General features: G+C 45.5%; 1 protein-coding gene across 1 annotated transcript; it reads left to right on the top strand.

Annotated features, from left to right (window-relative positions):
* Positions 1-656: 656 nt before the first annotated feature.
* On the top strand, positions 657-26,791 carry LOC115082526 (probable cationic amino acid transporter; the record flags this gene model as incomplete). Its single annotated transcript, XM_029586755.1, has 4 exons — positions 657-984; positions 8,597-8,833; positions 21,406-21,623; positions 26,641-26,791. Coding segments are annotated over exons 1-4 (910 nt in total), but the record flags the coding sequence as incomplete, so codon positions are not given.

Raw genomic sequence — 26,791 nt, 5'->3', positions numbered from 1 at the left:
CGTTTACAATATTTTTCCGGATTGGAATTCCAATTTTTCCACTCTTACATTGTACCAGATCACTTCCTTTCTCCTAGCTTGGCTCACCAGCTCTTTCTTGCCTTTCTTTTATTCCCATGTACATGTCTCTTCTTTGACTACATCATTCTGGTTTACATTTTTTTTTCCTGCTCTGATTGCCTCTGATTCCTGTTCTTCTTTCATGTCTACATTGTTTTCTGCTCTGGCTATTAGTAGAAGGCTTTGCAAGGCACATATGGCCCAAATTGTTCAAGCAAACCAGTATTACCTTCTATTTTGTATCCTGCACGTTTCCACTCATGTAGAATAAAAAATCCTTTTTGTAACTAATAAACCACGTGGAAAATCCCTGATGTTTAGTGTATCACTTGCGTTTGTTTATAATTGATGACTTTTATATATTTCTGGGCCACTTACGACATCATTTTGATTTCTTTTTTACAGACTCCCAAAGATCATCTTAAATTCTGCATCCTATCCCGGTGTGCAAGGATGCGGCTTACGGCTGACATGGCTCTTGTGTGAAAGAACCGGAAGCCTTTCCAGCTGAAGCTGATATCAACAGGCTCCACCCGAGGACTGCGTTGAGCTCACTGAAGATTTCCGAAAAATATTTGCCTTTGGTCAAACCCCCCCCCCCCCCCCCCCCCCCCCCCGCAATGAGTGGCTTCTTTTCCTACATGGACCCCAGACGGATCCAGTGGGGCGCCACATGGCACGCCTTCCACTCCAGGATTTTGCGCACCAAACCGGTCGAGTCAATGCTGGAGGGGACAGGAATGACCAGCTCTCATGGAACTAAACTGGCCCGGGTCCTTACCACAGTGGATCTGGTTTCGCTCGGTGTCGGGAGTTGTGTGGGCACTGGAATGTATGTCGTATCTGGCCTGGTCGCCAAGGAGATGGCAGGGCCGGGCGTCATCGTTTCGTTCATCATCGCGGCCGTCGCTTCCATTCTGTCGGGTGAGTGCTTGATCCTAAGAGGAGATGGGCAGGAAAAGAATGAATCCATCTAGTTACTTATTTCACTTCTGAATGAGCAGAATCAGTTTGCGTACCGAGTTCTCCTGCTGGTCCTGTAGGATGAGCAGCACCATTCACTCAGTGGCAGAGTCCCTGTATAGCAGAACTGCACTAAGATCCTTAGGGAGATTCCTCCTTGCTGCAGAAGGGACATAGCTCGGTGGTCATGTACCTGCCAGAAAATCAGAAGGTTGGCAGTAGTTTGGCAGAGTGGTCAATAATCCATGACATCACTGGGGTGAGGAAAGAGGTGTCAAGAGATATCATGAGTCACTGGGGGGTTAATTAGCAAAATAACAAACATCTCCTTTTATCATTGGGTAACCAAATTAGAGCAAAAAAAAGACATCTAAGATTTTGTACCCCCCTTTGGACCAATAAACAACAAGGATGACAGGCAAACCAGCAAAATTTATACTTTTTGCCATAGGTACCCCCTTAGGTTGCAAGCTCTCTGGGCCAGGGACTTGTCCCTGTATGTAATTTGTTATATAAATTCCCTAGTGTAGTACCATATAAATGCAAAAGTAAAATAAAAACAATACTAATTAATATTAAAAAACGAGGCTATTAGAAGCAGAAAAATCTTTCAAGAAGTGTCTAGAAACCTCAATGTCATGTAAGCTATTGATGGAGATAAATATCAATCAGCTGCCTCTGTCTTTTCAAATCTCAGTTTAATGGACTAACTCAATACATTTGGGACCCGAGAGCTGTGCTCTCTCTCTCTCTCTCTCTCTCTCTCTCTCTCTCTCTCTCTCTTTCTCCTTCATTGTACTTCCTGGATGACATGAGGAAACCTGCACAGAGCAGGGGTTGGTTTCCATGTGGGAGTTTGATCTTCTTTGGATAAATGTACATAAAATCTCTGCTGGGAAGAGTAGATGGGCCTCTTGGTCTTCATCTGCTATCATTTACTATGTTTTCTGCTATATTTTCCCATCAGGTTAGGTCCATCCAGAGACCTGATGAAGGGAGCACAGCTCTGGAAAACTAGTCTCAGATGTATTGAGTTAGTCCAAAAGTACTGCTTTCAAATCCCAGACATGTATTGGTCCTTGTCCTCTGCATCTCTAAGAGGACTCACACACTGACCTCTTTAAGAAAACGTTCTTGCAGCAATGACTAGTTAATAAGGATTATTCAGTTTTCTGCAGAATAGGGAGGAAGTTCCTGTTTTCTTAACCTTAGAAAGCTTCTTCTTTTTTTTTTTTACACTCTATGTTAAACATTTTGTGCAGGGGGTACCTCATACAGCAGGCTAAGTCAAAACCACTCCATTTTGCTTTACGATTCTTGCCCTTACCCGTTGTATGAGCAGGGCCGACTTTAGGCTATAACTGGTGCCCTGTGCATAAACTAAAACTGGCAGCCTCCCTCCCCTGGGAAACGCATTGGCTTCACTTGCACCACCAACACCTGCAGCCTCTTCAGGGATCTCTCCTCCCTTCCCCAACCCAGCACGGCCCCTACCTCATCTTGATCCCCCAGTGATAAGTTTAGGCTTTTACCACCCCTAAGCACTGTTGGTGCCATCACGCCCCGACTCCTACCCCCTGGAAGATCAGACAATACCAGCGAAGTCGGGGTCTGTACAGAAGGGGCCAGAACCCCCAGCCAATATAAATCCCACACGTTGAGTTCTGTAAACATCTAACTGCATCTAACTCCAGCACCAATGAGCGCAGTGCCGTAGATTTCCCCTTATAACTCACCCTATGAAAAAGAGGTAAATTCTGGTGTCACCTTAGTCAAAGCAAAGCAAACTGCCTCTTTACCCTCACAGTCTCACCAGGCCCTGAGGTATGGTTCTTTCCATTCAGGACAGGGGGAGGAATAAACCTCCAAGGCCCAACAGTCAGAAACATTGTTCTGGGGAGGGATCGGTTCACTTTCACTAGTAAAGGATGTGAGTGCCAACAAAATACTCTGGAGGCTCAAGATGAGGGTCCAAATTAAATCTTTACTGTAGAACTTCTTAAACGGCAATACTGGCACTTTACATATTAGATCTTGTCATAAATAGCTTGAAATAACAGTTCTCTAATTTGCTATCCGTGCAGTAGTTGGGCTAAGGAAAACTCTCATCCACCAGGGCTTGAAAAAAGCAAGGCTTCCTGGGTGGACAGAGTTATCCTAATTGGAAGGGGATAAAAACTCCCCTTCCAAAACTACTGATGGACAAAAATACACGGCTTCAGTCTCTGCACAAACTCCCCAGGATAAAGACTCTGGATGAAGGCCTCCAAGTGTAATAAAAGATCTTACTCAGTTTTCTTCTTCAGATGACACATAGGTCCATTCTTACAAAAGGTCCAGGCAGCAGAGAGCAAAGCATCTCTCTTGGTTTTCCCCACTTCAGGGCAGGAAGAGAGGCAGCAACACAAGGCCTACACAAAATCACCCCCTGATCCATCCACTCTGTGTGAGATGAAGGGCAGCAGAATCTTTCCTACCTAACCTAGCCAGGGATTCCCCAACATTTCTCTGAGCCAGAGGTACCAAGGCTCTCGGAGGAAACATTCTCAAAAGATAAGTCCAAAATCCCTTAAGCAATCACTAGGACTCACACCGGAAAGGTACCTGCCCCCTTCCTACCCAGTGTATGGTTCCAAGCCTGAAGGCCTGGTGCACAGAATAAGGAAAGAAACTCAGCTCAGGAAAAATAGCTCCTTCACCTATAACTGTTAACCAAAAATGCACTCCTAGCTATGATGCAAGCTTTTTTTTATACTAGCAGGGGCTAGCCATGCCAGCAACCTTTATGGAGATCTGTGCCAAGATTGACTTACCCTCCCTTTACCCCCTATCTCCTTATCCTACATCAAAAAGGGGTTTCAGAACTAGGGCCACATACTGGTGATTCCTGAAGGGTTGCCACATATACTTCCTCCTTTAGTGTGCAAAATACTAAGATATCAGAGACGCAGATTCCCCAAAGCTGACCTATCCAATCACTAAACTGGAAATAAAATGCTATTTACCTTTGTTGCCTGGCTATTTTATTTTTCTAATCACGTTGGTCCTGGTCTCTTTTTCCTGCTTTTTTCCTGCTTTCCTCTTGTTCATTTTCTCCTCACTCCTTTTCCAGGGTCTTCTTTCCATTTTCTGTTTCTTCTCACTTGCTCCCCTACAACTCTTTCCAGGGCTGGTGAAATGGGTATTAGATTCCTTGGGTGAACTTTCATTACACACCTAACAGAGACGGCTTTGGTACAGTAGCCCCCTCTCCATCCCGAACCCCAGCACTCCCCTCTCTTTATCCCCCTCCCCCAGCTGGTCCTCTCTCCTGCAAAGCTACCCTTCCCGTTTCTTCCTCCATCTCCAACAGCCCCTTTTTCTCTCTTCCCTCAGCAGCCTTCTCTTTTCCAAACCACTCATCAGCAGTCCCAACTTTTTCCAGCTCCCCATCCCCAGCAACTCCTCTTTCCCACCCACCCCCTTTCTCTCTATCTCAGCAGCCCCTATCTTTCCCCAGCAGAGCCCTCTCTCTCAGCCCCCTCTCTTTCTTTTCAGACCCAGCATCCCCCCTTTCTCTCTTCCTCCCAGCAACTTCTTTCAACCCCCATCTCTCTTCTTCTGCATCCCAGCAACTCCTCTTCCCCACTTCCATCTACTCTTTTCCACTCACCCCTCCACCCTTCTATTTTTCTCTTCTCCCCCCTCCTCCTCAAGGCCCTAGTAACTCATCTTTCCCACCTACCTCATCAGCCACAGTAGATCCCCCCCCCCCTCTTCTCCCCAGCCTAAGCTTATCTTTCCTTCTCCCTCCTCCAATCTGGTTTGCTCAAAGGCAGGAGAGCAGCATCGGAGCCTGGCACTTCTAAACAGCTCCTTCTGCCAGCGCTTCTTTGTCCCCCGAGCAGTCGAAAGAGATGATCTTTGAACTGAAAGCCGCAGTGGAAGAAAGCGTTTAGAAGTCGCTGACGCCAGGGCTGCTCTCCTGCGGGTGGGACCACGATGGTACGGCGAGCAGCAGCCTCGACAGCAGCTGTTCCTTGGCCCCTGCAGGGGGGAAGGAGCTTGCGGCCCACAGCTGTTTTCAGCCCCTATGGGTTGAGGGGGGAGAGATGGGGGGGCAGCTGCAATGGCCGCTGTCTGGCCCACAAAAGAAAGGGGGTATGCGGCAATAGGGTGTTCATCAGCCCCCAGGGGCCCTATCGGGACCCTGTGGCTCCACCAGAAGGGGAGTGTTGGTGTCCCCGGTGTCCGATGCCCTGAGCAACCACATGTATTTATTTCTTCCACTTATTTATTTATTTAAAGCGCTTATGTGCCGCCTGTACCAAGGCCCCAGGCAGTGCACATTGAAGCATCACAAAATAGAATAACAAGAGACCCATGACATACGTGATACATAACAGGGAAGGGGGAAAAAAAAAAGAACTAAAACTCGGCCATAATTTAAAAACAATGACAGATATAAAACACACGGGTCGCACACCCCCCCCGAAAAGGCAGCCTTGCGAGGGAGGTACACGGACTCACACAGTCAAGAGGTAGCGGTACGAACCACAGTGCACGTAGGCGACTTGACAGAACAAACGCCGACAATATTAAACCATTACCAGCAGCCTGAAGCCCGCATGAGTGCACCGTGAGGCGCGCCCATGTAACAAACTCTGACACAGTCCTTCTGCCCGAACACAACGTGTTAAGGTCTCTGGCAAGCCACCAGAGCAGTCCTTTAGCAATCTGCCTATAAAAGAAGGCAGAATGATGTTAAATCCCCCGGCACTTTCCTCATTTCTTGCATTCTGAGAGCGTAACCAAGTGAAAACTTAATGAGGCGGGGTGGGTGCTTCTTGAGGTAAAGCATAATTAAAATAAAATTTAAAAAAAACATGATAAGCACTCGGGTGCATTCCCAGTTGGCATGCAGCATGGAAGCCCTAAAGGAAGTCCCAGAAAAAGCCTTGTCAGCCTGGCCGAGGAGGTCTCAGGAACGCCACAACAGCTTCGCAACGGCTAACGGAACAGAAGTAAACGTTCCTGGCCCTGGTCCGGCAAGGAAACTAATAGCAGTCGTGCTTCAGCAGCTGTCATGCCGGACGAGTTGAGGAGTGAATCACCAGCCCTAACGTTCACCACCTTTAATGAGCAGGTGCCACAGATGCTCATGTGTATAGGTTCCAGGAAACCCTGCCAGGCGCCTTAAAATAAATGAATTACTCTACTTGCCGCCAAGTTTCTTTCTCGCTTTTCTTTTTCTGCCTCAGTACTGCTATAAGAATTAACTCTGTAGTTAGTGGCAGTACTAGTAGCAATGTTCAGGTAATTTAGAGGCCAGAGTATGAGGCTGGAATAAGAACATAAGAAATTGCCATGCTGGGTCAGACCAAGGTCCATCAAGCCCAGCATCCTGTTTCCAACAGAGGCCAAACCAGGCCACAAGAACCTGGCAATTACCCAAACACTAAGAAGATCCCATGCTACTGATGCAATTAATAGCAATGGCTATTCCCTAAGTAAACTTGATTAATAGCCGTTAATGGACTTCTCCTCCAAGAACTTAACCAAACCTTTTTTGAACCCAGCTACACTAACTGCACTAACTACATCCTCTGGCAACAAATTCCAGAGCTTTATTGTGCGTTGAGTGGAAAAGAATTTTCTCGGATTAGTCTTAAATGTGCTACTTGCTAACTTCATGGAATGCCCCCTAGTCCTTCTATTATTCGAAAGTGAAAATAACCGATTCACATCTACTCGTTCAAGACCTCTCATGATCTTAAAGACCTCTATCATATCCCCCCTCAGCCGTCTCTTCTCCAAGCTGAACAGCCCTAACCTCTTCAGCCTTTCCTCATAGGGGAACTGTTCCATCCCCTTTATCATTTTGGTTGCCATCATTTCATCTGCCTTTTGGATGCCCAATCTACCAGTCTTGCAAGGTCCTCCTGTAATGTATCACAATCTGCTTGTGATTTAACTACTCTGAATAATTTTGTATCATCCGCAAATTTGATAACCTCACTTGTCGTATTCCTTTCCAGATCATTTATATATATATTGAAAAGCACCGGTCCAAGAACAGATCCCTGAGGCACTCCACTGTTTACCCTGTTCCGCTGAGAAAATTGACCATTTAATCCTACTCTCGTGAGTAGGATTAAATCCTGTTTCCTGTCTTTTAACCAGTTTGTAATCCACGAAAGGACATCGTCTCCTATCCCATGACTTTTTAGTTTTCTAGTGTTTCCCCTGAAAACCCAGCAATTGATACCAGTTTCTAAGGTCTTCAAGTGAAATCCTGAGGGTTCCCAAGTATGCGAATTGGCTTTCTTGCTTGGGTGTGATCTTCTCCCCTCTCTCTGCCAGTTGGAAGACAGTTGTGCTTTTTAGTGACTTCTCTGCTGACTTCAGTCTGAAATCGAAACCATGCAGAGTCCCATCACCTTATACCCACTAGCTCATGCATGTTGACTTCAGATCGAAGCTGGCAGAGGAGGAGGTAGAGGCAGGTAAGAAGTGCAAATCTATTTCATGTACCTTCATTCGGGATATCCTGAAAACATGACCTATGGGCAGCCCTCGAGGGCTGGGAGCGAATTCCACTGGAATAAAATGTATGCAGTGTACTCAGTGCTTGGGATTGCCACTTTACCCAGATCTACTTGAACTGGTTTATCCAATCCTGGTGTGGGCCCCATTACTTGCAGTGCATTCCCCTGGTTTGTAGTGTAGTCTCACTTTTCCTAAATAAATCAGAATTCCAGCTCCCTGCATGCAGGCTTAGATCAGCCTTTTCGGGTTGGCCTAGGTGAGGTGGCAATAATGCTACATAATGTAATTTTCTCGAAACCACATTGCTTTACTAATTTCAGCTTTTAAACCACCTGTTCCCTGATTGAGATTTTGCTCTCATGCTTGCCCTTTGTAATGCACTTGCCGCTTTGCAATCATCTATTGACCTAAATTCTTGCAAATATATATATATCTACCCATGAAACTAATGCTTTAATTGGAATATCTAGTATTTATTAAGAAATTTCAGAATTAACCAAAAGCAGAAGCAGTGTGAAATTGCCAACGAATCATTTTTTTTAGAAGATAAAATTAGCAAATGCAACTGATCACATGCATCACTGGTCCTTGGGATAAGTATTTCATCAGCACTTTCATTCTATCTGTGTTTTTCAATTCTGGAGTTCCCATCTTTTTATTTGTTGTCTTTCCTTCCACCTGTTTCCCTGCAGTGGCGACTTTACAGTGCTACCTGGGCTGAGACTCCACTACAGGCCTCTCCCTCTCCAGTCTCAGATATTGACTTCCTGTGGTATAGACTGAGCCAGTCCTGCTTTTATCTCCTTGCATCTATAGGTTTGTGATAATGCTTTTCTTGGCAAAAGTCAGAAATATAAATCCATAGATACTGCTGTAAAACCAGGACCGGCTCAAGCTGCCCCTTATAGCATGGAGCTGTCTGATCACCTTAATTTACCCTCCCCTAAAGCTGGCAAATTAATATGATTGCTAAGAACTGTACCCTTAGCTTGTGTGAGGTTCCAGTGACTCGGTGCCAATTCACGACTGTTTTTGGTCCACGCAGGTGTTTGCTATGCTGAGTTTGGGGTGCGAGTGCCAAAAACGACTGGGTCGGCCTACACGTACAGTTATGTCACTGTTGGCGAGTTTGTGGCGTTTTTCATTGGCTGGAACCTGATCCTGGAGTACCTGATTGGCACAGCTGCCGGCGCGAGTGCTCTGAGCAGCATGTTCGACTCGCTAGCGAATCACACTATCAGCCACTGGATGATCGAAAGCGTGGGCACCTTAAATGGACTGGGTAAGGAGGAGATCAATAAACATGCTTTGTAATGAATGCCACATTAATTCTGCATCAACAACCCCAGTGGCAACAAAGACAGTTTCAGAAGTCCAAGATTAGTTTATTGTACACCACTGTGGTTTCCCTTAATGTGTTGGACTGTAGGGACAGCCCAGTGGCTGAGGGGTGATGCTGTGCACTACCCTGTGGAAGGTACTCAAGCCCAGTGCCTGCTCCTGTGGCTGATCAGGACTGAAGATGCAGTGGAGATTGCATTCACAGCCCCAGGTAGGAGAATCACAGTTATTAGTAAGAAACAGCTGAGGGAACCACACTGGAAGTCTGTCAGTGTCTCTTAGAACCACTAATTGTAAATATAAGAATAATAATATCTGTTTAAAGTGCCATGTACAAGGTTATTCACATGGGTACAGTACTGGGGTGGTGGATGGAAACTGGAATATCCAGACAGACAGTCCTGGGTTTTAAGCAACTACATGAGGAGTGAGGAACCTCCAGAACTCAAGGACCACAAACCGACCAGGTTTTCAGGCTAGCACTAATGATCATGCATGAGGTAGCTCTGCATGCACCGTCATGCAAGATCTGCAAATCTTATCTCATGTATGTTCTTTTGAGCTAGTCTGAAAACCCGACCAGTTTGTGGCTCTCAAGGACCCTGCACTGTATTATCAATCTTAAGCCAAAACATATGACGAGGCGTGAACTAAAGAAATCCTATGCATGTCATAAATGCCTTGTACAGTGTGTGGCTAAGCCCATTGGCGTCATTGCCCAGAATGCACTCCCTGGACTGTGTTATCATGTTCCCACAGTTCAGCTTTCTTAAAACAAAAGACCCTTGTAAACTGTTTTAGAATGCAAACATTAATTTTGAATTTCCCTCTTTTGCATGCAGAACTCTTTTTTTTTTGGTGAAAATTTCAGTTTGCCTGTTCCGCTGTGGGATGATTTATCTCTGCTCGGGGCGCAGATTGTGCTTGGAAGCAATTGTGGTTGCCATTCAGTCAGTGGGGGAGGGGAGGGGCTGGGAGGAGGCTGCACAGATCTTTCATAACGCCTCGGACATAGCCCGTTTATTTGGCGTGCATCATCAGATGGCAACCTCGCAAAATCAGGCTTATCTCTAGGTTAAACAATCTGGCAAATCAGCTAGCCACAAGGAAACTATGGGCCAAATCGGCCGCTTGCGAGGACAAAATCTGGTTCATGTCGATGAATTGGCTGATCCGTTTCTGCTTCTCAGCATCTGTGTTGTGTGTAATTGCATCACTCGTCTCTCATTTGCCAACACACAAGCAAATGATAGGTTTTGTATAATATATATACTAAAGCCAAAACCCAGAAATCACACTGCGTCTTTGCCCTCCTAGCCCCTTCTTTTATCTCGTTGCCTTGATGTCAGTCTGCCTTTCACAGAAATTAAGAGTCTCAGACAAGGCTGCACTGACAAAGGAGGCGTTTCAGCTGCAGATTTCCATCAGTGATTCATCATCCTGCATTTTACTTGGTGCTCAGGGCGACTTAATAAATATCGTTCGCAGTTTTCCCTTTATGTGAGAGGCATTAACCCCACCGATGCCTAGAGCGGCAATATTTACAAGCTCCTGTAATTGCTCTGGTTCAAGTTCCAAGCACACGACTGCTGATTGCAGAAATGCCATTATGTGTACCACAGGACAGCAATAATGACCCACTGCAAACTGTTGTGTCGTCTGTGGACCCTTGGACTGGGATGAGATTGGCTCTGCCTGCAAGGAGCAGCGCCGCAGGTTCTCCTCGCCAGCAGGCGTGGCAGAGAGCAAAGCGAGGCTTCACCTATACCAGCCCTTGTTCCCCTCGGGTTGAGCCTTTGGGTGGCGGGGGCCGGCAGGACCTCGGCGAGGGTCTCTGGGGGGGGGGTAGGCGAAGCAGCAGAATCTAGGGCCAGGCTAGGGTCAAAGGCAGTGGCCAGAGGCAGGCGAGGGTCCAGGCAGTGGCCAGAGGCAGGCGGCTAACAAGTGAGACGAGAATCCAAGCAATGGTCAGGGGCAGGCAGATAACAGGCAAGGTGAGGGTCCATGCAGGGGTGATTCTCACTATTAGAGTTAAGGTTTAGAGTGTTTTGTTGGTTGCTTAGTTATCTCTGTTGGCTCCTTCAGCCGAGGAATGACAACCCCTCCACAGAAACTGTAGCCAGTATCTCCTGACCTAGGGTAGGACAGTAAGGGAGGAGTTTATTCCCAGCATGACCCTGTTCCCTTTTGAGAGATCCTTTCCCTTTCACTGGTGCTCAGCAGTGCTCCTCTTGATGTAGCAGACCTCTATAAATTTGGTTTTTTTTTGCATGGGATTCACACACACAAGCAGGAGCGGATTGACCTATCGGGGGATCGGGCTTCCCCCGGTGGGCCGGTCTAGCTGGTCACGTGTTCTTGACCGCTTGGCTCTTCCTCAGCCTAGCCTAGGCGCCGCCCAGCCAGCCCCTGCCGGAGACCAAGCCGGCAGGAGCCGAAGAAATACAAATCGAGGCCGGCGGAGGCCAAAGAAAAGAAGATGGGCCAGCGCCGCGAAAAAATGAAGATGAGCACCGCCCAGCCAGCCCCCTCTGGAGACCAAGCAGCGGGAGCCGAAGAAATAAAAATTGTGGCCGGCGGGGGCCGAAGAAAAGAAGATGGGCCAGCGCCGCGAAAAAATGAAGATGGGCACCTCCCAGCCAGCCCCCTCTGGAGACCAAGCAGCGGGAGCCGAAGAAATAAAAATCGTGGCCGGCGGGGGCCGAAGAAAAGAAGATGGGCGCTGCCCAGCCAGCCCCCGCCAGAGACCAAGCAGTGGGGGCCAAAGAAATAAAAATCGTGGCCGGCGGGGGCGAAAAAATGAAGATGGGCACCTCCCAGCCAGCCCCCGCTGGAGACCAAGCGGCGGGGACCGAAGAAATAAAATCGTGGCCAGCAGGGGCAAAAAAATGAAGATGGGCACTGGCAGGGGCCAAAGAAGTGAACACCGGTGCTGCTAGCCGCCGCCGGAGACCAGTTGTTCAGCTGGGGGCCTTAGATCAGCAGAGTGCTTCTTTGTGTGTGTGTATGTGTGAAAGGAATGTGTGTTTGTGTGTATGTGTGTGTGTGTGTATGTGTGTGTGAGAAAGGAATGGTGCTTCTGTGTGTGTGGTGTATATGCGAGTCAGGGAGGGTGCTTGTGTGAGTCAATGCGTATGGGCGAGAGAGAGGGCATGTGTGTGATTGAGAGCTTGTGTGTAAGTGAAATAGAGAGAGCATGTGTGTGATTGAAATCCTGTGTGTAAGTAAGGGGAGTGAGAGCATTGTGTGATTGAAATCCTGTGTGTAAGTAAGGGAACGAGAGCATTGTGTGATTGAGAGAGACTGGCCAGAGAGGTGACGTGTGTATGTGTGAGACTGATCAGGGAGATGACTGGTGGTATGTGTGTGCTTGTGTGTGTGAGAGAGAGATACTGGTTGGGGAGATGATTGGTATGTGAGAGACAGAAACTGGTCTTGAGGGTGTGACTAGTGTGTGTGTGAGAGAGAGAGAGAAGTGACTGGTTGTGGTCCCTAAGGAAGAGGACTATGAGGACAACTTCAGCAGCTACTGCTGCTTCTGGTGTGGCCTGCAAGGGAAAGAAGTAGGAGAACTGCTGGAGAGGGTAAGTAAAGGTGGCTTTTTAAGTTCATTTTTCTTGATTGACTACCATTTTAATTATTGGGTAGTATGTGATGTGTCTGCTGTTTGAAATATTTTATTGGTGTTTGGTAAAGCTTTCAAAATTTGCTTGAGTCTTTAATTATTGGATATTCTATTCATCAGCTGTTTTAAAATTATTTTATTAGTATGATTTTATAATTATAATTCATGATTTATATATATATTGATTTTATTGATTGTTTCATGAAGAATGGTGACATTTTTGTTTTTCCATTGTTGCACTGTATAGAGTCTGGCGTGATACGTTTTACAGTTTAGTTTTTGTCTGGCATTTCTATTTATACTTTATGTGGCTTTATTCTGTATTTGGTGAGAGTTTGTGTTCTGCATGCAAAGACTGAGATGAAGCATTCTTTTAGCATGTAGGGATCTGTAGTAGCTTGGCCTGTTCTGCTTTCCTGATAGGAGGTGTATTGATATTTTAGATTCTGGTGTAATATTTGTGGTATTCTTTTTCATAGGTAGGGTTGTTATTCTTTGAGTTTTGGCAAATAGTACCGTGTTGATACAGGAGGACCATGCCGAAATATAGGGGTGAGTACATATATATGTAAATTATATATGTAAATTATATTGAATATGTAATTGGGTACCCATGGGCCAGTATGGAGAAAAATCTCCCGGGCCACTATTTTCCCTCAATCCGCCCCTGCACAACAAGCCAGATGCTGACATCTTTTCATTGCCAGCTCACTGATGCTTCTCTCCTTTCCTTTCAGCAGAAGCCCGGGTCTCTCCTTTTCCCGTCTCCCCATTGGTCAGAGCCCTCCTTGCTTCCCAGGTAGTTCTGAGGCTCCCATTGGTCCAACGCACTTCCTGCAGCATCACCGCTTGGCTGTCCTCAGGAGGGGAGGGGGAGATATATTGAAGAGCAGTGAACATTTATTCTGCAGTCACTGTCAGCTCCCTGCGGGTTTTCTTGCTATAAATCTTTTTTATCTCAGTAAAGGGTTGTCATAGCTGATGGATATTTTCCCCGCATGAAGCTTAAAAGCAGCTTGTCAATATTAAGTCACTTAAAGTTCTTGCGCTGATCAATCCACAGACATATACACGCTCATGGGAACAGGTACCCTTGTCACGCAAATGGGGTGTTACTCAACCATTGGGAAATGGCAATCCATGCAACCCTCCACCTGCTATTTGCTGTGGGCCTGTTAAAGGCAAAATATCTGCCTTGATTTAGGTCCGAATTGGCCCTTTCCTCTTGAACTGCTTAGCACAAAGCATTCCTCTAGGAGTAGGGGTGATAGGAGTTAAGTGCCCCTTGGGGCATCATTTGGCAGCAGCAGTGGTGTGGGCAGGAGTGACTCTAATATCCTTCCTTTCCATGAGGACCCATCCCCTCTGAAATGGTAAGAATTGTTTCTAGAAGGGGGGGGGTTGAGAGAAATTTCTGCAAGGGAGTTGATAATGCTCGGGGTGGGGAAGGAGGTTGGTTGTGAGGAAGAGGAAATGCCGCATGCTGACCGGCCTAAAGAGAGAGGATCGCTTAGCATGGGGATTTCGAACCTCAGCTAACATGGATGTTAGCTCAAAAAAAGTATAATATCCACGTTCATACTGCGGTCATAGTGGTGAGGGCACATTTTAATGGCTTTAAGGAGTCTTTAACGGGCTAGCATTTTTTGCATTGCACATTAAGTCACGTTTTAATGTAAAATACAAATGTTACCGCAGTGCACAGTAAAAGTTTTGTATTGTGAATTTTATTGCATGGACTCCTTTATAAGGAACTCACTAGCTAAAAGTGTTGGGGAAGGTCATAGATTTGTATGAATGGCTAACTTTTTGAACTGATGAGAAATTGCATCTTATTTACAACCTTGTAAACAGTGGTTGACTTTGGAGATAGGGTAGTTCAAACAACATTTTGCTGTGGAAATGATTATTGAACGTTCAGTCAAGAAACTTATATTAGAAATAACATGGTTGTATTTGTAGAGTCCCTCTTTGGATCTCTATAAGAAATTTGATCTAGTGGTAAGGACCCAAGAGAATAGGTGTCGAGGGATGTACCAGTGCCTTCTAAGAGGAAACTGATGGAGAGAGAGAATATCATCTGGAGGAAAGAGGAGAAACCCGAGGCCTCCCACTGCAGTTTCTGCCAAGGACAGGAGAGGTTAGAACAATTTTGGATTCAGTCTGTGTACCACAGTGTAAGAGGATCCCAAACTCTGCCCCTTACTAGCTGTTTACCCTTTAGTACCGTGGCAGCAGTGGCTGCAACAAGTCATCCTGCCAGCAGCGGTCTCCATCCGGATCCTGCCCCACTGAGTGAGGTCAGTGTACTGCAGATGTGTTAGAGCAGTGTACCACTCCCCATTGGGAAGGGTCTCTGTGTTAACAAAACTCCTGTGCCCATGTGACATCGGAGGAGTCAAGAATCAGCCTTAGCACAGAGCTGAGGGAGCGAGTGTCTCCTCCTGTGGAGGACGCCTGGTGGGTCTTTTCCTCCACAGGGACAGGGCCTGAAAGAGTTGGTGCCTGAAAGGAGAGAATAGTTTCAGAGCCCAGGAGGGTGAAGTCCTGAGCTCTTGTCTCCAGAGAGACAAGAAGAGAAGTGTTTTGTGAAAAACCCCTGCTTCTGAGGAGTCCCAGAAAGGAGGGATTTCTCCAGAGATGGACTGCAGTGGAGAGGATTGTCTTGGGAGATTCCAGAGAGAAGGAGCTTGCCCATGAAAATCTCCAGGAGCACTGGCTGACTGGATCCAGCAACCAGAGAATCCACTAAGAGACCAGAGACAGACAAAGAAACAGATAGGAAGATTTCATCACCCAAAAGGTACTGGGAGGGCCCAGGATGGAAGGGTACTTGCTCCAAGAGCTGATCTGCTTGGGAGGTAGTGTGCTGCTGTATGAGAAGAGACTGAGTTTTGGTTTCGTATTTTTAGATTTGTGTACAGTGAGGTGCACTACCTTTAGCAAGGCTTTGATTTGTTTGCCTACCATCAGTTTGCAGCAAACACTTTTTATTTTGAACAGTAGTCTAGGCGTGCAGAGTGACTTATGTGTGACTGGCCTGATGTGTAGAAGAGACCCAAAAAACAGAAAGGAAGGCGATCTATAAAAGCCGTCAGGTTGGGAAAGATGTAATAGACGCCAGATGTCCAGATGTGTTTACAATTTTATTGAAGAATGATTGTATAAAAGTAGCCCGACTCCGACCAAGTTTCACCACGGTGTGGCTGCCTCAGGGGCTGTATACGTGTTCAGTGTTCAAACATGGCCAACTGTTGGTTTCAAAGCTTGACATCTATCTGCAGGAGTATCTTTAGGTGTGTGTAATTACTCGTATGGTTACTAATTCCACTTGTTGCGATGAATTAAAATCTTTATACGTTGCTTGACTGTATGTGAATTTTTTTTTAAAGTATCCTATTCCACTGAATTGAGGCTTGCTCATGCTTACGTATTGTACTGGTAAAGACTGCTTTCTTCGATGATATATTGATTTACTTATTTTCATTAAAAAAAATTCATAACCGCAGGCTTTATTGCTGAAGAGCATTGTGCGGTGGTCTCGGTATAAACAGAGAGGATGTCAATATATCATCGATGAAAGCAGTCTTTACCAGCACAATACGTAAGCATGAGCAAGCCTCAACTCAGTGGAATAGGATACTTTAAAAAAAAAAAATTCACATACAGTCAAGCATCGTATAAAGATTTTAGGTCATCACAACAAGTGGAATTAGTACCCATACGAGTAATTACACACACCTAAAGATACTCCTGCAGATGTCAAGCTTTGAAACCAAGAGTTGGCCATGTTTGAACACTGAACACATATACAGCCCCTGAGGCAGCCACACCGTGGCGAAACACGGCCGGAGTCGGGCTACTTTTATATAATCATTCTTCAATAAAATTGTAAACACATCTGGACATCTGGCGTCTATTACATCTTTCCCAACCTGGTGTGTAGAAAAGCCCCAAAGAGAACAAAGACCTAAGGACCTTGAAAAGACTTGCTTTTTCCACCCTGTGCATGAACTCTGGGAGACCATGGGGTCTTGCGTAGTCTGTGACCCTCCTCATATGCCGCCATTCCCAAGAGCTGATCACGATGGGGGCCGCAACAGGTATTTGGAAGGGGAGAACAGTGAGGGATAAGAGATCCATTCCTTTTTACCCTGTGAAGCCTTCTATTCCACTCACAGGAAGAAAGAAGACCCCTGGGGGAAATATCAAGGGATCACAAACACAGATACATCCTTGGATTTAAGTTATGGAAGTGATAATGGATGGAACAAGAAGGAAATGTGCTTTGGTGCCAGTTGATTTCCATTGAACAAGTTGCACAATAAACTTTTCTTTTGAAACATCCTGCTCAAGCGTCCTGTCTGTTTATTGGCACAGGGAATTACAGAGACTTATAGCTTGAACTTATATGGCTCTCATACTACATCTAGGACCCTGAACGCATATCCTCCCCCTCTCCCATTCAGAGAATCCATGCCAGGGTTTGGAAAGACTTTGCCTGGACCAAGCCCTGATACTGAGTTCGACATCTTCCTTTATGTCAACCACTAAAAATGGTGCCTAGCAATATGGGGCCTGAAGGCATTAGACTCGTGAAATTGGGTGCTTGTAGCTCAGAATATCGATTTTTGGGGGGTTTGTGGACATTTTGGAGAATTTTGGGGGGAAAAAAAGTACAAAAATGACCACCATCCCTGACCAGGATGGTTGGGCTGAAAACGAAAAAGCCAAAGGAACTTACTAGGAGGAATCAATGACATCAAACGCCGCATGGAGGGGCCTTGTGGTTCCGCTGATGTTCGCCAGGAGAGAAGAGAGAATTTGCATGCCAGTGTCTCCAGAAAGCAATGCGGCCTGCAGCAGAGCAGGGTACAGGCTGAAGGCTGGAGATGTAGGGGCTCAGACGCCATCGACCACTACCACAATGAGATCAATCTGCAGCCATCCCCTCTGGTCACCTCTAGCATGCACCTTGCTGCAGCAGTGCCGGAAGAGCTGGCATATGAGAAGGGGGAACTGGAGCCAGCAGTGCTGCATTGCTGCCTGTTTCAGCCCTTTTCCTGGAGGGCTGGGAAACAAAGCAGAATACTAGCAGGAAGCAGATGGTGAAGCAGGGGGTCGAAAGCCAGCATGGGTCTGCAGGGAAGGAGCCACCACCACCACTGCTGCTGCTGCCCACAGCTTCCCAGCTCTCTCCCTGCTGCCCATGACCCATGAGCAAGGAGCGGGGGTCCAAGGGGGTGCTCAGAATCACCAGTGCTGCCCGTGACTGCCAGGGTTCGCCTTTTTCACTGTTGAAGCTGGCACTTGCTGTGAAGGACACCAAGGAGTGGGAGCCGCTGGCTGCCAGTCACCCAGTGAGTATCTACGACAGTGCACCCAGGCTCATAAGAGCTGCTATGAAGGAACATAGTGCAAGTGTGTACTTGAAGAGGAGAGAGAGTGAGCACAGCAAGGGGCTGCTGTTAAAGGAGAAGAGTCCATATTACAGCTGGCAGGTGAGGAAAGAGCAGTGACCTGCTGTTCAAAGAAGAGCCTCCTTGCCCTTGGAGCCCCAGATGTGAAGGCAGTAGCTGAGTAATGCTGGAGTGTAGAGTGCACTGGGTGGAGGAAGAATTTGACTTGGCATCCCTGAGGTCACTGCAGCAGCCCCCGAACCTATGGATCACAGAGCAGGACTTGCTGGATGGGACCCCTGCAGCAGGTGAGAGGAAGGTAGAAGAGGAGAGGCAGGACTTTTGGTCCTCCAACCTGTGAGAAGTTCCCGCCTAGGGAAGAGGCATGCTGTGACCAAAGACTTGCTGGAGGAACCATGGAAAATCCAACTCTCAGCCTCTGGCAGTACTGCCACTATGAAATAAACTGTTTTCCTTGTTCCCGTTCAATCCAGTTAAACAGTTTGCAGAAGCATGACCAAAGAACCACAAAGAGACTGTCCTTTGCCTTCCTCCCTGGAGTTTCAAATCGTGACCCCTAGTTCTACTGATTTCTTTACAATGGAAAAGGTTTGTTGTTGACCATGGATCATTAAAACCTTTCAAGTATCTGAAAGTCTGTATGAAAAAGGCTAGAGGATGGGAATGAAGAGAAGAGCCATAGGGGTGGCTTGCTGGAATGGAGGCTAATACCTGATGATTACTACCCTTACTCAAAAAGCCTTCACACGGATAATGCAACTCCAACATTGCTCTCTGCTTCAACGGCAAGGGGAAATGTGGAAAAGAGGATTTGCATTCAGACAACAACCAACAAGGACTGAACTACACAGTCTGGGTAAACAAATAAGCGTGGGGGTAGCTTGCTTATTGCAGAGATTACTACCCTAAACCAATTAAGCCTGATACTTCACTTTGAATGCAAATACAGCATTGATGATCTCTGCTTCAATGGTAGGGGGAAATGTGGATAAAAGGTTTTACATTCAGACAACATCTGTGCAGTCGGGGTAAACAAGCATTGGGGTAACTTGCTTGATGCCGCGGTTATTACCCTTAACTATTAAGCCGTACGATTCACCTTTGATGCAACTCCAACATTACTCTCTGCATCAACGGCAGGGGGTGGCAGGAAATTTGAATCAAACAATCACCAACAAGGGCCCTGAACTTGGTGGTCAATGAAACAGATAAGTATGTGAAAATAAGTGTGGGAGCTTGCTGGGCAGACTAGATGGGCTGTTTGGTCTTTTTCTGCCTTCATTTCTATGTATCTATGTTCTCTGTGACCTAAGAGCAAATATAGGACTTTATTGGGACTTTGTTCTAAAGAAGATGGTGGCCTGCCCTGTCAAGCATGTTTGAGGACCAGACAAGAAAGACGTGGTTTGGTCATCTCTTCACTGAACTAAGGACTTTGAGTTTTTGAGGTTAAGTAGCAAGTATCTGAAAACCCCCTCACCCCACCCGCTGGCCAGGACCGCCCCCGCCCCCGCAAACCCCTTGAAATGTTAAAATATATAAGATATCAGTGTCGGCCTGGCCCAACCCTCCAGCCCTCCCCCCTCCCTTCCCACTAAATACAGCAAAAAAATATTGTCTCCTCGACACCCCCCACACACACATACTCCCCATGCTGTCACGTTCCTCCCAGAGTCTTCCAACCCACCCAGCACCTGGGTTGGGGGGCTCCCTTATTCTCCCTGGGTTCACAGTACATAGCCTAGCAAGAACATTTACACTGCTGCTACAGTAATGCTGGAAGCGCCAGGGATTGCTATGTACTACAGTCACGGGGAGAAAAAGGGGATCTCAACTCAGGTACTGGGGGAGCGGGAGGGCTTTGGAGGGGAAGAGGGTGGTATAGGGAGTGTGTGCGTGTGGGGGTCGAGGAGGCAATTTCTTTCACTGTATTTAGCGGGGATGGGGGGGGAGCGGGATGGAGGGTCAGGACGGGAAAGCTCTCAAAACTGATTTATTTTAACATTTCAAGGGATTGGGGAGGGGCCCTGGCCAGCTGGGGGGAAAAGGGGGGAGGGTTCGGACATTTGTGGTGGTGGGTGGGAATTGCATGGGATGTATATATTTTTTTAAAGGATGGCCACGTAACCAGATATCTTTTGAAGATATGCGGTTAAATAGCATGAAATCTGGCCACACAAGGCTGCATAACTAAAAACCTATCCGATTATATTTAAACATGGCTGATTAGGTTTTTACTTATCTGGTTACAGAGCTGCGGGAGGAAACAAATTATCTAGAGTTTAGAAAAAAAAGGCAAAGCCATGGTTCTCTTGAGTCATATGGTGAGGATGGCAGAGGATCAGAAGCTAAATTTATTTATTTATTTTAAATTTTTATATACCGGAATTCCTGTATGCAATACAAATCAGTCCGGTTTACAAGTAACGAAAGAGGTTGCCCTGGTCTGGGAAGTTAGACCTGGGTTTTTTTACATAGAACATGGAATAATAACAATAAACCATTGAACATTATTACAACAAGTAACATAGAATGTAACAATAGAGATCAATATGTCATATGGTACTAGAAGGCGGGAATAAGAGCTAGTGAAATTCTTGTTATGTTTTGTTATATTTACTGTGTTACAATATTGTAATGCTAATTGTTTTTAAATACTGTAAAATAAGATTCCGTGTGATTATATTGCAATCCGCTTGGATGCTAGTGGTCATTGTCAGAATATCAAATGTAATAAATGAAACAAAATTACTGCGTAGGATGGAAATATACGTTTTCTGCAGTTATTAATGCTGCATCAGCTTCGTTTATCACCAGTATTATTTTCTACCCTAATTTATACCACCTCAGTCTGTCCCATCTGAGCTTCCAAGTGATGGCAGTCTTCCAGAAACGTAGTGTTGGGGGGAGGGGGGGGACGGGCGACACACTACAATAGTTCTCCTCAGATTTCCTTCAAACACCAAGCAATATCGGATAGCACACGGTTCAGGCTGGTCCGCCCATCTCTCAGCAATGCCTCATGGGAACCAACTTCACGTATCACAAGGTGCAAACGTAGAATTCTGCTAGATGAGACCTTCCTTGAGCCGGTAAACTTGCTGCCCTAAAGCGTAGCTTCTCTTACAGATCATAACCAAGTCAGCTTTCAGATGACTTATGATTGGTGTTGTGCCAGAAGGCAGTATACAAATGATTTTAAATAAATATATGTGAATCCCTTAAAGACTCCAAAATGATCGTGACATGTAACAGCTGTTGTCCCTTTGCACTATTTAACTATACCAGAGTGAGAGCATGCTGCGTCTTATTGCTTCATAGACAGAAAAATGGTCTAAGGAAGGAGAGATTTTCATTAGATGTTATTTGTGTGGTACTAAAGGGTTTTTCCCATTGTCTGCTTATGGAGAAAATGCTTTATATGGGCCCCAAGCTAACTAACGTGTTTTATTTACTTATTTATTTCAGGAAAGGGGGAGGAATCATACCCTGATCTTCTGGCTCTGCTTATTGCGATCCTTGTAACAGCCATTGTTGCTATGGGAGTGAAGAATTCTGTTGGTTTTAATAACTTGCTCAATGTGATTAATCTGGCAGTGTGGGTCTTCATCATGATCGCCGGCCTTATCTATGTCAATGGCGCCAACTGGTCTGATGGGAAGTTTCTGGCCTGTGGATGGTCAGGGGTGAGTTTCTTCCTCAAGAACTGCTACTCCTGGAAATATACTCTTGTTAATCATGGAAGTGTAGCAGATGTCAACAGCTAAGGCATCTTGGTTCACCCAGTTTGCCCATTAGAAACTGACTACTGCGCTTCCATGGACCCATTTGTAGCCTGCTTTCCGAAGGGAAGAGAGCTTATGAAATTGCTTTGTCTATGTGTGTATGTGTCCCAATAACATTTTGTTTGCTTTCCTAGCCACACCAAATTTTCAAGATACGTCAGGGGGTGTATGAGGATTCTCATAGAGATATTTTTTTTGAGGGGAGCCATGTTTATTGGGGTGGGGGGGGGATGTGCATGACCCCGGAAAGTAGACGTCCTTAGTTCTGCATAGAACAACTTGTTGGTCTCCGTCCTCCTTCCTTCTTTTCCCCGCCATTAAAGTTCCTTTCTTCTTCTTCCAAATAATGTCTGAATTCTGTCACTTGTGGCTTTTGCTGTCTCTGCTGGAAGTTTGTTGTAAGTATCCACTGCCTTTCTCAGTGAATGAATGCTTTCTCATGCTTCTCTTAGCCTTTCCTCCCTTCAGCTTTCTATGATGACTCCTAGCCTTTGAGATTCTCATTCCATGGAAAAAGCTACTTTCTGCTACCTTATTATTGGTTTCTATCATATCTCCCCTTTCCTTCCTTACAGTTCAACTGCTTGTTTGTGCTTTCTCAAAATTGTCCTCAATATTTACTCCCTCAAAGTAAATATTTAACATTTGTATTTTCACTTCTGATAAAACGCGCTACAATGTTTATATCTTGTGACCTTGGTACCATGTTTTGACTTTAATAATAGAACTGCCACTGTTTATTTTGCAATAGTTGGCTCTACAGAGATTATACACAGGGGTTTTTCATTTTTTTAACTCACATGAACCAATTTCCATCTAGAGACGAGCAGAGTCTGAAACCATCTCACTGGAAGGAAGCCAAGATCATGTCTTCCTTACACTGCTCCTTGCCAGAAGGGTTTGTGTAGTGTAACAGGCTGCAGCATACCAGCGATTCCAGGTCCTCCTAGTTGACTGGGAGGAGAATCTGACACTGATATGGAGCTCCCAAAATCCAAAAATAATTATATTCTAAAACAAAAGAAAAACATATCAGGTATGTTTTTTTTAAGACCAAGCGTTTTTTTGTGTTTGTAGACCCTCTTCTGGTCTTATCCAGAAAGGCAGGGGGTCACGCTCAGCTCCATGGCTAAGTCCAAAATATGAATCACTAGAAGAGAGTCACTCCCATCCATCAACTGGATGTGAGAGACTTGGAGACCGTATCTCAGAAGGGACAGAGACAGGATGGAAGCGGTCCAGAGAAGGACGACCAAAAAGGTGAAGGGTCTTCATCAAATGACTTATGAGGAGAGATTGAAGAATCTAAATATGTATACCCTGGAGGAAAGGAGGAACAGGGGTGATATGATACAGTCTTTCAGATACTTGAAAGGTTTTAATGATTCAAAGTCAGCGACAAACATTTTCCGTTGGAAAAAAATCAGCAGAACCAGGGGTCATGATTTAAAACTCCAGGGAGGAAGACTCAGAACCAATGTCAGGAAGTATTTCTTCACGGAGAGAGTTGTGGATGCCTGGAACACCCTTCCGGAAGAAGTGGTGAGGACAAAAACTGTGAAGGATTTCAAAAGGGCGTGGAATAAACACTGTGGATCCATAAAGTCTTGAGGATGTGAATGAAATGAAGAGAAGAGGCATGGGGGGGGGGGCTTATGGGAATGACGGCTACTACCCTTATTCAATAAACATACACACGATTAATGTGACTCCAACATTGCTCTATGCTTCAACGGCAAGAGGAAATTTGGGAAAAAGGATCTGCATTCACAAATAAGTGTGGGAGTAGCTTGCTTGTTACGGCGGTTACTACCCCAAACCAAATTAGCCTGATACTTCACTTTCAATGCATATCTAAGCAGCTCTCTGCTTCAATGGCATGGGGAATGAAGAAAAGAGGATTTATATTCAAACAACCAACAAGAACTAAATTGCACAGGCTAGAAAAACAAATAAGCATGGTAGTAGCTTGCATATTGCGGCGGTTACTACCCCAAACCAATCAAGTCTGATACTTCACTTTGAATACATATACAGCACAGCTCACTGCTTCAACGGCAGGGGAGTAATGAAGAAAAGAGGATTTATATCCAGACAACAACCAACAAGGACTAAATTGCACAGGCTGGGCAAACAAATAAGCGTGGGAGTAGCTTGCTTATTGGGGCGGTTACTACCCCTAACCAATTAAGCTTGATACTTCACATTGATGCAGCTCCAGCACTGCTCTTTACATCAATTGGTGGGGGTGGAAGGAAATTAGAACCAAAATGTTACCAGTAAGGGCCCTGACCTCAGCGATCAGAGTAACAGATAAGTATGAGAAAATAAGTATGAAAGCTTGCTGGGCAGACTGGATGGGCCACTTGGTCATCTTCTGCTGTCATTTCTATGTTTTTATGTTTCTATGTTTCTATGAAATGGAACAAAGAGCTTCTCTCACCCTAATCCTTACCAGAGGCAAGGGGAGTTTCCCTCCTGAGCAAGGACTAAGGGGATCCAGAAAATGCCAAAAAGTAAAATCCAGTTTGTCTCAAACAAAGTATACGAAACACCGAGGCAACCTCTCCAGCCAGATTGTGGGCCAGAGAGAGGTATACTGCCCCCTTCTTACTCTGGGAACACTGGGTTGTGAAGCTTAGCCCACCAGGGATAGGGGAGCTCCACCTTAGATAGCTGACTGAAAATGCCATACAGATTTCCCGCTCTGCCTTCCTTTCAGCAGACAGGAGGTCACCGCTCCAGCAGACTTCACAGAGGGAGCTGTAAGAAAAAGTACACTCCTCTCCTCGCTCCTAACCCCATGCCCCTAGGCTAAGGTCATCTAGTGGGGATCCCAAGGGAGTATCTATCTTTGGTTTTTTATACTGCACGATATGTGGGAGAAGGGTCTTATGTGCCTATGAAAGCTTAAGCACTGCAGCATCTTTTACTGGAAGAAAAAAAAAAGATATCAGCCTGGAAATATTCCACTTGTCTGTAAGACCAGTACAGCTAACCAGAACGCTGCATATAGTGCATTAAAAAATACCAAACAGGTAACACTTGCTATACTCCAGCCCTGTCGTATGAAGTCTTGGGTTTTAGTTTCAGCTGAGAGCACAATAAATGGTTATTAATCCTAACCAGTTATTGTACAGTGCCAGCTCTGTCCATGTTATATAGACATAAAATATTATTTTAAGGCTGTTTCAGCTTTTGAATTTTGTCAATTTTCAGAGCTTAGTGGGGACTAAATACACGCAACAGTCAAGCTTTACAGTTGAATTTGATGCCACTTATAGCTATGCTTTATTTCGGTTATCATGCTGTTTAAATAACCGGCCCCCCCACCCAACCCCAAAATATAATAATAGAAAGTCGGTTGGTTTGTTTATTTGCAGTTCTAGGTGGGGTACAAAAATACATACACATTAAGGGTCAATTTTCAAAAGCATTTGGGCCTGTAAAATGGGATTTTTGAAGATCGCCCTGGGGGGTTCCATGCATAAAAATAGGCACGGAGGTGATTTTGCATGCACTTTTAGGTGTAGTGCAAGGAGGCATTCCCAAGGGAGGCAGAGGAAATCATTCACGTGTGCACTTTCGATTTTGAAACGTCTGTGCGTGAATGTTCATGTCAACGTTTGTACCTGCTCCCTAGCGGGTGTACATGTGCGCGCTCGTGCTGTGCAAAGGTACACACATTCCCGCAATTTATTCCCAGAGGTCTGCTTCGAAAATTAGAGCTGAAGTCCATGTGTGCTTTGTGCATATAGACTTCAGCCCTACATGTACCTGTTATAAAATTACCCTCCCCGACTTGGAATCATTTAGATTCACAAACAAAATGAAAGACAGACATTTCAATTGACATTTAAGTGTCTTTTCTATAACTGGGTTTTTTTTTGGTAGTTCAGCTGTCTCTTGATACAGCCCAATGGCTCACCATGGTATCCTATGGGACATCACAGGGCCTTGCTTCTGCAGAGGCAGTGTTTCCTGTCCGAGTCATCATTCAACGATGCCTGTGGGTGGGAGCCGGGGTGTACATATATCCAAAAGGAGCCAGAACAGTCGGTGACCCTCTAATAAGGACTGCAGCTGTGCTTGTTGGGGGTTATAGAGAGAGGAAAGTGGGGCCTTATAAGGGGAAAAAAAAAGCTGGTGGCTATGAATGGAAGCCCAGGGAGGCTATCCCCTTCCTCCTGCACCTAGGTCAGGGCAGATTCCAGCTGGGGAGCAAGGTGAGTCTGGTTCAGTTCAGACGGGGAGCAAGGTCAGAAAAGTAACCGAACAATGTCTCAGAAAGAAATGAAAAACACGAAAGCCATGTTAAGCAAGAAGAAAAAAAAAAAAAAAAGAAAGTCAGACATAAATAATACGATTTAACAATCAATCAGTCTTCCTTCTCAGATGTAAAAATGCAGTTTTTTAGTCCTGCATATAAAAATTAGGAATATAATATCATGTAAAGCAACTGGACATTAAAAATTGAGTTGTATAGAAGCTTTCCGGCAGATGTGTGCCAAATGAAAGCAAAAGGGAGGAATTCCCCGTCATCGTGCAACAGAGACACCAAGATACCAAATGGCTGGATATAGATCCTGTGATCCGAATGGCGCTCTGGGTCATGTCCTCTGACTAAGTGAGGTGGAAGGAGATATAAAATAGAGGGGAAAACTCCAGATAGTTGTGAATAAAGATTCATGGCATCGTAGTTGTGAGTGATTGAACTGGATGCCCAAAGGAGCAGAAAAAAAAACTGCTGAGCCAAAAATAAAACAAAACAATATAAAAAGGAAGTTATTCTAGAGAATGGAAGCTTGATTGGGTAGAGAATGGTAGAGTCTTTCGTATCTCTGCGACTTGGCGAGAAATTGTCATTGGCATGTTTGATCAAACCATGCTGCATATACATTATAAATTCTTCCTACAGGTGCTACAGGGCGCGGCTACTTGTTTCTACGCCTTCATTGGCTTTGATATAATTGCCACCACCGGAGAAGAAGCAAAGAGTCCCAATACTTCCATCCCGTATGCTATTACTGCCTCACTCGTAACCTGTCTAACGGCATATGTGTCTGTAA

This window comes from Rhinatrema bivittatum, unplaced genomic scaffold, assembly GCF_901001135.1.
Source record: "Rhinatrema bivittatum unplaced genomic scaffold, aRhiBiv1.1, whole genome shotgun sequence".
Taxonomy (NCBI): domain Eukaryota; kingdom Metazoa; phylum Chordata; class Amphibia; order Gymnophiona; family Rhinatrematidae; genus Rhinatrema; species Rhinatrema bivittatum.
This window is presented reverse-complemented; position numbering and strand designations above follow the sequence as displayed.